We start from the raw sequence: 12,296 nt of genomic DNA on the forward strand, positions 1-12,296 counted from the left end.
CGGCGGATTTGTGGCGAGGGTCATGGGATCTTCTGTTGCCACCAGAAGGAGTGCATGGTTAAGATCTTCGGAGTTTTCACAGGATGTGCAATCGACTCTTTTGGACCTGCCATTTGATCGTTCTGGCCTGTTTGGCAAAAAGGCAGATGCTGCTCTGGAGCGATTCAAAGACAGCAAGGCGACAGCTAAATCTCTGGGCCTGCAGTCTCAGTCGAGGGGGTCTTTTAAAAGATATAGAGGTTTTGGAAGGACATCCTTTCAAACCTATAGGCAGACCCAGCAGCAGCAGCAAGGTTCCTCGTCTAGAGGTTACAGAGGAAGAATCAGGGGTCGCTCACGTGGGTGTCAGCTCTCCTCCTCCTCTTCCTCAGCCCCTACCACCACTGCAAAGCAGCCCTAGATCCGCCATTCCTGATCATGCTGGTCCTGTGGGGGGCCGGCTTACCCATTTTCTGCAAAATTGGGAGTCTGTAACTACAGATCTCTGGGTTCTGGATCTTGTAGAAAATGGGTGCGCCTTTCCCTTTCGGGAGTTCCCTCCGAATTACCCTCCTTGTCAAGGTGCTTGCTCGGAGGACCACCGTCTTCTCCTACAGGAGGAAGCACTGAAGCTGTTTCAAAAAGGTGCGATAGAGGTGGTTCCAGAGCAGGAGAGGGGTCGGGGATGCTACTCCCGGTATTTCCTGATTCCCAAAAATGACGGCAAATTGCGTCCGATACTGGACCTCAAAATCTTGAACTTTTACCTGAAACAGGAGAAGTTCAAGATGCTCACCCTTGCGCAGGTTCTTCAGGCGTTGAATCAGGAGGATTGGATGGTGTCGCTCGACTTGCAGGATGCGTATTTTCACATCCCCATCCTGAAGTCGCACAGGAAGTATCTCCGGTTTACGGTAGGGTCGCAACATTATCAGTTTGCGGTCCTTCCGTTTGGTCTTAATTCGGCACCTCGAGTCTTCACGAAGGTGATGGCAGTGGTGGCAGCCCATCTCTGAAGATCGGGGGTCTCGGTTTTCCCTTATTTGGACGACTGGCTGATCAAGGCGGAGTCGCCGGAGAAGGTGCTGCGTCATCTGCGGGATACAACTCAGCTGTTGTACACATTGGGTTTTTCGATAAACGTGCCCAAGTCTCACCTGGTGCCCTCTCAGCGCAACCTGTTCATAGGTGCGGTACTGGACACTACTGTTTGTCGAGCATTCCCTCCTCCTCAAAGGATTCTCGACATACAGGAAATGATTCCTTTATTTTACAACGGAGCGGTTGTTCCAGTTCTGAAGGTCCTTCGCCTGCTCGGTCTGTTCGCCTCCTGCATCCTGTTGGTCAACCATTCACGCTGGCACATGAGGGCGCTCCAGTGGTGTCTCCGCAAGCAGTGGTATCAGCACAAGGGAGATCTCAGGGAGTCTGTGAGGGTCTCCAGAGAAGCTTCAGCGGATCTATCTTGGTGGAGCGTGGAGGGCAATCTGTCCCAAGGAAAGCCCTTCTATCTACCTCCATCGGTGGCCACAGTGATAACGGACGCATCCACCTTAGGGTGGGGTGCTCATCTGGGGGATCTGGAGATCAAGGGTCTTTGGTCTCCAGAGGAAAGGTTGCTTCACATCAACCTTCTGGAATTGCGGGCGATTCGTTTGGCGCTCAAGGCCTTCCTCCCTTCCCTTCACGGTCAGTCTGTTCAAGTCCTGGGCTCAGGTCCATCAGATTTGTCTAATGGCAAATCATCTGGCCGGGGTGCTGAACGTACGTGCGGACAGACTCAGTCGGCAGTTCTCTGCCGATCACGAGTGGAGGCTTCATCCGGAGGTAGTTCGTCACGTCTTTCGGATGTGGGGAACTCCTCGGGTGGACCTGTTTGCCACTCACGAGAATGCTCACTGCCCGTCATTCTGCAGTCTCCAGTATCCGATGCAGGGAGCGTTGGGGGACGCGTTTCAGTTGAGTTGGTGCTCTCGACTCCTTTACGCGTTTCCTCCCATACCCATGATTTCTCGGGCTCTGAGAAAGATTCGCCAAGACCGGGCCCAAGTCATATTGATCGCCCCGGATTGGCCAAGAAGTGTGTGGTATACAGATGTTCTCCACCTCTCCTCGTGCCCTCCGCTCCGTCTCCCTCTGAGGGCAGACCTCCTCTCGCAGTCGGAGGGGCAGGTTCTACACCCCCACCTCCAGAGCCTACACCTTCATGCCTGGAGATTGAACGGGGCAACCTGAATTCTTTCTCTCTCCCGCCAGATGTGGTGGATGTCATTTTATCGGCCAGGCGACACTCCACCAAATCTATATATTCATATAGGTGGTCTAAATTTGTGCTTTGGTGCGGAGAGAGGTCCATTGATCCCTTGAAGGCTCGTCTATCTAACATTCTACAGTTTGCCCTTTCTCTTGCTCAGCAAGGCTATGCTGTGGCAACTGTGAAAGGATATTTATCAGCTTTGTCAGCTTTCCTTTGTTTGCCGGATCAGCCGTCATTATTCAAATCACCTATTGTTCTTCGTTTTATAAAGGGCCTTACAAACAAGTTTCCTCCAACTCCTTTTATTATGCCTCAATGGGACTTAAACCTTGTATTAACTTATCTTATGGGTTCTCCCGTCGAGCCCTTACACAAGTGTCCCTTGAGGCTGTTGTCCTTTAAGACAGTATTCCTCATTGCAATCACCTCGGCAAGGAGGGTAAGTGAGCTTCAAGCTCCAAGTTCAAAACCCCCGTTCTTGACTGTTCATGCTGAACGAATGGTACTCAGGACCAGGGCTGCGTTTTTGCCTAAGGTGGTAACTCCCTTCCATCTGGGGCAGTCCGTTACCCTTCCTTCCTTCTATCCTCCCCCTCACCCTTCCAAGGAGGAGGAGAGACTTCACCGCTTGGACCCTAAGAGGTCGGTGAGCTTCTACCTGGACAGGACAAAGGGTTGATGACCAGCTCTTCGTGGGCTTTGCTGGCTGCAGGAAAGGTCGAGCGGTGCACAAGCGCACCCTTTCCAGGTGGATTGTCTTGTGCATCAAGATTTGCTACTCCCTGGCTGGTAAGGAACCTCCGGAGGGTTTGAGAGCTCATTCTGCTAGAGCAAAGTCTTCCATGTCTGCTTTGTCTAGGGGTGTTCCTGTGGAGGACATTTGTAGGGCGGCAACTTGGGCCTCCTTCCACACCTTCGCAAAACATTATTGCTTAGACACCGAGGTGAGGAGGGACGGACACTTTGCGCGATCCGTCCTTCAGGACTTTCTGGTATAGAAGGGTGGACACCCTCCTCCGGGAGTGGGGACTGCTGTGGAATCTATTCACAAGGTGAGGAATCCACTGGCAGATGTATCCATCAAAAGAACAAGTTACTTACCTTCGGTAACGCTTTTTCTGGTGGATACAGTATCTGTCTGTGGATTCCTCACTGACCCACCCGCCTCCCCGTTGTCCATCCTTCTATACCTGTAATTCTATTGATGGTATTTCAAATGTGTTTTGTTACTGTCAAAGGCATTGTTTTTTCTTGAGCCTTGCTATTTATTCTCCACACTGTGTGTGTTGCTTTGCATATCCTGTACTGTGTATACTGTGTATATATTGCTGTCAGTCTGTCCGTGTGCCTCGAAGGCACGGAAAAAAGGGCGGAACTGACGTCCTTACGCCGACAAGGTCTTCTTATGGAGCCGGTGACGTCAGCGGAGTAGCGAGCGGAGCCGTGCCTCTGTGACGTTGTCTTCGACCTCATCGGCGTGGACTGCTACAAAAGTTTCCGAATGTTGCTGGCACAGGGATATTTACAAGGTGAGGAATCCACAGGCAGATACTGTATCCACCAGAAAAAGCGTTACCGAAGGTAAGTAACTTGTTCTTCAGGCAGTCTGAAACAATAACGAAAGCATTTGCAGTGCTTTTCAATAATGTGGCTCAAAAAATAAACATGCCAGGCGTAGCATGTGCAGTACAAAGCAGCCAAAATGTACAAGCCAACTAAAATACAAGGAAACTTAGTGAGCCCTAAAGGGAACACACAATACTTCTTTAATGTGGCAGTGTAGTTTTAGGGCTATATGTGCTGGTTTGTCTGAAGCAGTTTTTTCTTTCAATCTCTTTCTCTTAAAAGGAAGGCGGGAAATGTTGATGCACTCAAGCAGCTATATATTTTACTTTAGCGAGACAAAATGTAAATATTTTGGCATATACAGATTATTCTTTGGTTTGATAGTTAGTTTCTATGATGTGTTCTCGAGGCTTCCCTTTGTGTGTGTTTGCAGTAAGACGCTTCTGAATTAGTTACCTGCATTTCTTGCATGATGCTGGGCTCCTCACAGGGTGGGTTTTAATAGCTTTATGATGCAATTTTTATTCCTAATATTTAGTTGTTTCTACCCCAATGATTTGTATCAGACAAGAACTAACATTTGAGGTAAGAGTCACCATAGAAAATAACTTGACCCTTTTTTGTGAGAAGTAAACATCGGTTTGCTGGTATCATAGAATGTTGCTAAATAGCCATTAGCATTTGGCTACACATTTGTTTGCTGTTTAAACTTTACATTTCTGATGGGTTTTATTTAAACAATATCTTAACTGTTTTCTTTCAGGTTGGGACCGTGAATTACATGCCACCTGAGGCTATTAAAGATATGTCTTCCCAAGACGAAAATGGCAAAACAAGATCAAAGGTAAATATTTTGCAATGGTTTGCATAATTATAGCTACTACTACAGTGCAATTGTTTAATTGTGCATGATGATCGTAAAATACATTGCTTGTTTTGTGCACACAATCACTGCTATAAAAATAATTTCTATAGATGCTTCAAACCGTAGATTCCTCATCTTTGAATATTTCCTAAGGCACCAGATTGGATTCAGAAACTTTTTTCGGTGGTGCCTCTACCTGCTACCAGGTGGTGCCCTGCAGCTTCTTGTTGACTCCACACCACCCTGGGAGTGATGAAGCGGACCCCACATAAGTATCAGTCCTGCAGGCTGACATCTTTTATTTTTCCACACCTTCTGAAGCTGATGCAAAGCTCCGTTCCCAATCTTGTTAGTTTTTTAGACAACTCCTAAAAGGAATTCTAGTGTGCTAGGGTAGGATGTCCACACCCAAAACAACAGGTTTCAAACCATAATGCGGCTGTAGAAAAATGTTGTTAGGCATTGAGCTTCAGGAGGTGTGTTTCTGGTATCTGGCATAGTCCCAACTCAAAATCGTACTATTAATGTACCCTCATGCACCTGAAGGTGATCTGTTACCAGGAGATAAAGCTGTATTCAACAAGACACCAAAAAAAAGTTGCGGCCTTCACATAAGTCTAGCTTCCACTACAAGGCGTAGGTACAGACACTGTCTGGTTCCTGATGCCATTCCTTTGAGTGGTCAACTTTGAACTCGAAGTCTTCTGGTAAGTTGAAATCAAAGTCCAAGCACAAACATAAAAGAGCTAAGTGAGACTTGACACCATGTTGCCATTCTGAATCTAACGAAAAATCACAAGTGCATCACTTCGTCAGTCGTATACCTTCTGGGTGTCCAATCGCGAACCCAATTCCTTAACAGATACATGTGTGCCAGAGTTTCCTGGACCATCGTCGACACCACGGCAAATTAAAGCCCTCCAAAAGACTATGCTCCAAAGTCTTGGTCTGCTTCCAGTTCCCTCTGCTGTTCCTTCAGGCTTCAAGGAACCACTGTGCCCCCCCCCCCCCCCCCCCTTCCCCCCTGTCTGGTTACCACCGCTGATCTATCCTCGGTGCCGTCAGACCTTTTAGGACCCTTTACTGTCCCCGTACTGACGCAAGTACAGACTTTCACGCTGGTTCTTAGACCTTAGTCGACCTCTTCTGCATTGATGCTGGTACAGATGTCACAAGTGCACAAAGAAGATCTGGCATGGATACTGATCTCAGACACTAAATATCTCTTAATCTCGACTGATGTCACCCTCCGTAATCACAAAAGTGCAATCAGTCGTCATCCAACCTGATTCTGACCTGGGTCCTCTTCCATGTCGTACATGTCAGATGAGGCACCATAGTCTCTTGGTTCTGACTCCGACATTGCCAGAACAAGGGGTATCCCAGTTTAGTATGTATTGGTTTTGCTGACATTGCAACTACTTTACCCATGCTAAATAGGTATAAAGTGTCTGTGCTTTAATAATGTTGAAATTGGCGTAATCTCGAATATCCGTTAACTTGCATAAAGGCCATAGTATTTGGGTTTTTTTTGGTCCTCATTTGCCTATTTGCCGCCCAAAACTCTAACGAAACCACCCAGGGCCTTTTCGACCTCATTTACTGGCAATAGTTTAAGAGGGAGAGGAGAGGAGTGGGGGAGGAATGGAGGGGGGGGGGTCCTGGCCGAAGTCCAAGACCAAAGGCTCCCCTTTCCCCAGACCCTCCTAGTCTCCCAGGAAAACCTTCAGCGGCCGAGGAAGGCTCAGGCGTAATCATTGGTCCTTTACTGCTTACAAATCAAAACACCCTACTCTTCCCCCAAACGTGCCAGAAAAGGATTCCAAAATGTATATATTTTCTTCGTCTGATCTGAACTGTCCAGTTTTGCAGTAAATCTCATGGAACATAACCAGTCATGCTCTGTTGGAGGCGCAGGAGAAACCCATTGTTTGCATATCTCTCTACGGGCCAAAAGCACGGCATAAAAAATAAGCTTGGCATTATTATCTGTGCCCTTACCTTCCAGATATAACCAACTCTGGGCTTACCTGAATCTGCGCCCCCAGGATACTTGACCGAAAAAAACTCCCGGCCTCCCAAAAAGCCTGGATCTTCGAACACCGCAGAAACATATGTAGATCATCTTCGCTCGGGCTTTTACACTTGAGACACACCACCACACCTCCTGAACCGAACTTGGAGAGTCTTCGAAGGGGTCCAATACGCCCTGTGCACTGTGAAAAAGTGATTTTTCCTTAAAAATGCAGGTTTTACAATTTTTATAAAGCATAGACATTGTTACTTGCCATTAATTTTCCATAGCAAACTCCCCACAGGGTCTCTGGGAGCGTGAAGGGGCCATCCTCCATTTCAAGCAGCAACCAGTACCACAGCACTATTTCTTTCTTGAAAACACAAGTCTAAAACCGCTTCTCCTCCAATTCATTATAAGAACCTATTTGCTTGCACATTCCTGCCGACCAGCTCTGAATCTGTAAATACTTGAATCTAGAGAAACTGGAACCCCACTCCTCCTCACACTGACCCCATGTAATTAATGATCCATCCGGGAATACCTGCTCCCATCTCTGAAGACCCTTCTCTTTTAAAGGACAAGCCAGCAAATCCTTAGACCACGGTGGGGATCCTGGGGCATCCCAGATTGAGGCTTTTCTGGCTATAATATGGAATCTTTACCACCCGCCTGATTCTGTACCATGTCTCCTAGAACCTTTAACTTGACCTTTTTAAAGAATTTCGGATCAGCAAATTTATACATGTATCCATTCTCATTATAGTCTTGCTTCTTGAGCATGGCTTCACACATTCTGCCAATTGCCGAGTCCGTCGGGGTATTCAGCAGCATCCTCATATTTTTTAACAAAAATGCCCATGAATAAAGTTGAAAATCTGGCACCGCCAAACCACCCTTCAACAACAGTCTCCTTAGCTTCTTCCAAGAGAGGCGCGACCCTTTAGATGCCCAAAGAAAAGTGCTAATCTCACTCTGAAGTTTTAAGAGCCACTCCTTCTTAAAAGACAAGGGAACTGTTTCAAACAAAAATGTTAACTTTGGCAGGATCATCATTTTGACCAAATTCACACGGCCAAACAAAGTCAGTGGTAAATGCAACCAACCCCTTAGACTAGCACTTATTTCCTTTTTAAGCCTGAAAAAGTTAAGCTTAGTAAGATCCGCTAGGTTAGGAGTTATCCTTAATCCAAGATACCTCATATCTTTTTTACATACGGTTCCCTCAGTATTCATGTTCCAGGCCATTACTTCAGTTTTTTCCTTATTAACATCATAGCCCGAAACAGCCCCAAACTTTTTTGTAATATCCAGAAGATAAGTCATGGTTTGTTGTAGTTTAGAGGTGTAAATTATTATATCGTCTGCATACAGCCCGATCTTCTTCGACCAAGCTCCAACCTCAAAAGGCACAATCGTCTCAAAGTCTTATCATACAGGCAAGAGGCTCTATATATAGGTCAAACAAGAGTGGTGACAAAGGACACCCCTGCCTAGTACCTCGCCTAATCCTTACTGGCTGCGTCAACGACCCGTTCACCAGCACTCTTGCTGTGGGGGCCCGATAAATAGCTGACAGAATTTTACAAAAATTTGTTCCCAAATTTAGATGTTTACCTAGAGAGTGCAAATAAGCCCAATTAACTCTGTCAAAGGCCTTGACGGCATCTAATGCGATGACCGCCAAGGGAAGATCATAGGTGGAGGCTAAATCTATGGAACCAATAAGGGAAAAGGTCAACTTCTTCAACTGTCTACCTCTAATAAAGCCCTTTTGGTCCTCATGGACTAAATGTGAAATCACACTATTCAGCCTCGCAGCAATGATTTTAGCAAATAACTTATAGTCGGTATTTAAGAGGGAGATAGGTCTATACGATTCAACATTCCTAGGAGATTTTCCAGGTTTAAGAATAAGCGTTATATTTGCCTCGTTCCACGAAGGCAGGAGTGTAGTATCACCGGTAAAAATCCCATTAAACAACTGTGTCAAAATAGGAGTTAAAACTGCAGACAGGGCTTTATAGATTTCCACTGGAAGGCCATCAGGGCCAGGTGCCTTGCCTCGCTTTCCCTGTCTCATAACCCCCTCGACCTCTCCCTCCGTAATCTCTTGATTGAGAGCATCCTTAAACTCCGCCGATAAAGGGACTAAAAGTTCCACCCATCTTAAAACTGCCTGGTCATCCACCACCAGATCTTCCCGATATACCTTCTCAAAATAGTCCCAGAAAGCTGCAGTTATACCTTTATTATCACTAAATATTAATCCCGTCTCGTCGCTTTTCACTTCTTTAATCAAATTACGCACTTGGTCACTCTTTGTCTTCCAAGCTAAAAGCTTGCTGCAGCCCTCACCATACTCAAAATGAGAAAGCTGGCTAACATCCCACTTCTCTTTAACTCTAGCTCTGAGAATTCCCGCTAGATCTGTCTTTAAATCAGTTAAATCTTGTAAAGCCTTATCCCCGACCTCCAAATTACCTAGATTTGCTGAACCTGCCTCCTGCTTGCGAATCTTCTCTTCGATGTCTGAGACTCTCTTGTAGTATACTCTTCTTTTCCTAGCTGCCATAGCTCCTAACCTCCCACGCAGCAACGCCTTGTATGTGTCCCAGACAATCTGTCTTAGCCGACCCCTGATTGCTCTCCAAAAATTCTTTTGACTCCTGTTTCAGAGTCTCCATTACCTCCAATTCAGAGAGTATCGTTCGATCTAGCCTCCAGGTTGAGGCCGAGGAGCTATCACCCAATGTCAACCTAAGCAAAATGGCTGAGTGATCAGAGAGATGTACTTCAATATGCTCAACCAGAATCACTGAATCGGCCAACCTGTGATCTACCAAAAAAGTCGATCTGGGATTTATGATTATATTTATTATAGGACGTAAATCCTGACAAATGACCAGACCACCTCCTTCAAATATCACACAGACCCAGCTGAGACATCAACAATCTGATTGTTTGACATTTTGGGATTTATGGCCGCTCTACTTTTTTGAGATCTATTCAGTTTGCGATCCAGCACTGTTTTGAAGTCGCCAGCCATTATAATCTGCCCAGAAAAATTCAATAGTTCCCTTGCCAAATCATCTAAAGGACCCATGTCATCCTGGTTCAGACCATAATAACCCACTAGAACACACACTTGTCGACAAACCTTTAACTTAACAATCACCCATCTCCCTCCAGCATTTGTCGCATTACCCTCCACTGAAATATTCAAACCATGTTTAATTAAGACTGCCACTCCCTTAGTTACTGCTGTCTGTGAAGTATATACTGCATGGGCCAGCCAGCGTTGAGATGAAAACAATCGTTTACTTTCCTCAGCAGTCAAATGGGTCTCCTGTAGTATAACAATTTGTGCTGGAGAGTCCTTCAAATATTGCATTATCAGTTCCCTTCTTCTCTTTACACGCAACCCATTCACATTCCAGGATAAAATCCTCAATTTGTTTAGGCTACCCCCACTCATCCCTCCCAAAGAGTACTCTTACACCCTCCCTACCTATAACAGCAAAAGTGCAAATGAGGATTTTCCTATTTTTACCCCTGACCATTCCCTCCCACCCCCACCGAAAACCTACAACCCACCCCATTACCCGGGAAAACCCTTTCCTAATACCCATGGCTAAAAGCCGTGTGAGCGCCCCTTGACGGACGGTGCGTTAATAAACAATATACAACCTCAATAAATAGACTCTTAACCAATCACAAAGAACAGCCAAAGCAACACACAAAAATCCTAAAGCTCCATACTCAGAGGTTACCCGGTTGACAAAAATTTGTCTACATCTTCTACAAAGCGGAAAGAGTGCATCTTATTCTTCCACATCACTTTTAACAGTGCAGGAAATTTCAGTTGAACCGAAGCCCAATCTCCTCAAGGGTTCGATTCTTTTACCAAGCTCCCATTGTCTGTTAGCAGTAACTGTCGATAGATCTGACCTAACTTCAACTTTAGCCCCACCTGCTTCCAAAGTTTTCTTCTTGAGAGCAATCGCTAGAATCTTCTCTTTCAAAGTGAAAGACATAAAATGTATCAGAATTCTCCAGGGTTTAGCACGATTAGGGTTCAACCTGAAAGGGTCCCGATGTACTCTCTGAATATCTTTGGAGATTTCCTCTTCGGTCTCTTCCAGCTGTAACTCACTCTTCAATAAATGTACTACATACTTCCTAATATCCTCACCTTCTCTACCCTCAGTAAGTTTTAGGATTTTCAAATGATTCCTTCTTTGCATGTTCTCCAGTCTTTCTACCCTTTCGTCATATTCCCTTTCCTTGTTCTTAATTTGATCTAAGTCCTTGCGGTTAACCATGACCTCATCCTTAGGATCTCTAACCTCCATCTCTAGTGCAATCGTACAGGAGCTCAAATCGTCAATCTTCTTCTCTGAGCCACAAGCCGCCCTGATGCTCTCCTGATTGGACTCCGACTTCTCAAATCTCTTCTGCATCTCCAAACTGAGATTTCTAAGCATAATAATTATTGAGGAATCACTACCCTCCTGCTCTGGCATTGGCTCTGGCTCACTCAAGTGCTCAGACTGTTCACACCCCAGCGTTACTAAAGTTCCCGCTTCCATCACGACAGCAACTGCTGCTGCAGCTGCTTCAGGGCCAGAAACAGTGCACATTGGCTTAGAAGAAACCTCATCTTGAGCCTGAACCTGAGGAACGTCGCCCATGGCTGGAGCCAGAACCTGAAAACGATTAGGGCTCAAATGGGGAGACCAACCCACCAGATCTATATCCGGACCCTCTCCCAAGCTCCCGGCACTGGACCCACAGTTGTAATGAAGCTGTTCACCCATCAGGGCAGACACTGAACTTGTTAGCTTTGTCGGGGATGTTACTTTCTGGACCAATGTCTTAGGGACCACCTTAAAGTATGATCTGAGAGAGGGAGTCACCTTAATCTTGCGGTCTAACGAATCCCCCCTTTGGAGTATTTGGAGGAGTATTTATAGAGCGCGGCGTTCGCTCCGGAAGGAGCATCATGGCGCTGAAAATCCTTGAAAACAGGTCACAGAGAGAAAGGGGGAAGACTAGATGGATGCTTTGGTCCAGTCGTCGGAGAGATTAAAAATCCAAGTTTTGAGAAATTTCCTAAAGGGTTTCTCAAGTGTCTGAAGTCTGAGGTGTCTCGGCATGCTGTTCCAGGCTCTAATAGCCAGGGTGCTAAGGGTTTTTCCGCCTTTGGATTTCAGGTTGAACTTGGTGGAAATCATGAAGTTTTCATGAGAAGATCGGAGGGAACGGCTCGGATTGTAATGTGGAAAACGCTTGGTAAGATAAGAGGGACCTGTTTTGTTAAAGGCTCGGAAGGCAACAATGAGAATCTTAAAGAGTATTCTCTTGTGCAAAGGGAGCCAATGTAAGGTCTTCAGGGCTGAAGAGATTGAGGATTTACGTGGAAGTTTTAGGACGAGGCGGGCAGCAGTGTGTAGAACGCTTTGAAGTTTAGAGAGAGTAGACTTCTTGGTCCCTGCCAGAAGGCTGTTGCAGTAGTCTACACGTGAGAGTATGAGGGCTACAGTTACTGTCTTTCTAGAATCGAGGAGGAGAAAATCAAAGAATTTTCTCAGGGATTTGATTATGCCGAAGCA

The 12,296-nt window shown here is 46.0% G+C and overlaps 1 protein-coding gene across 2 annotated transcripts in view; it reads left to right on the forward strand.

Annotated features, from left to right (window-relative positions):
* Positions 1-12,296, forward strand: part of TTK (TTK protein kinase) — a 650,127-nt gene that overhangs the window by 427,721 nt on the left and 210,110 nt on the right. For both annotated transcript variants that reach the window (XM_085611007.1, XM_085611008.1), the window contains exon 18: positions 4,566-4,646. In XM_085611007.1, the coding sequence (XP_085467133.1) occupies positions 4,566-4,646 (81 nt within the window). The remainder of the gene's footprint in view (positions 1-4,565; positions 4,647-12,296) is intronic.

This window comes from Triturus cristatus, chromosome 6, assembly GCF_964204655.1.
Source record: "Triturus cristatus chromosome 6, aTriCri1.1, whole genome shotgun sequence".
Classification (NCBI taxonomy): Eukaryota; Metazoa; Chordata; class Amphibia; order Caudata; family Salamandridae; genus Triturus; species Triturus cristatus.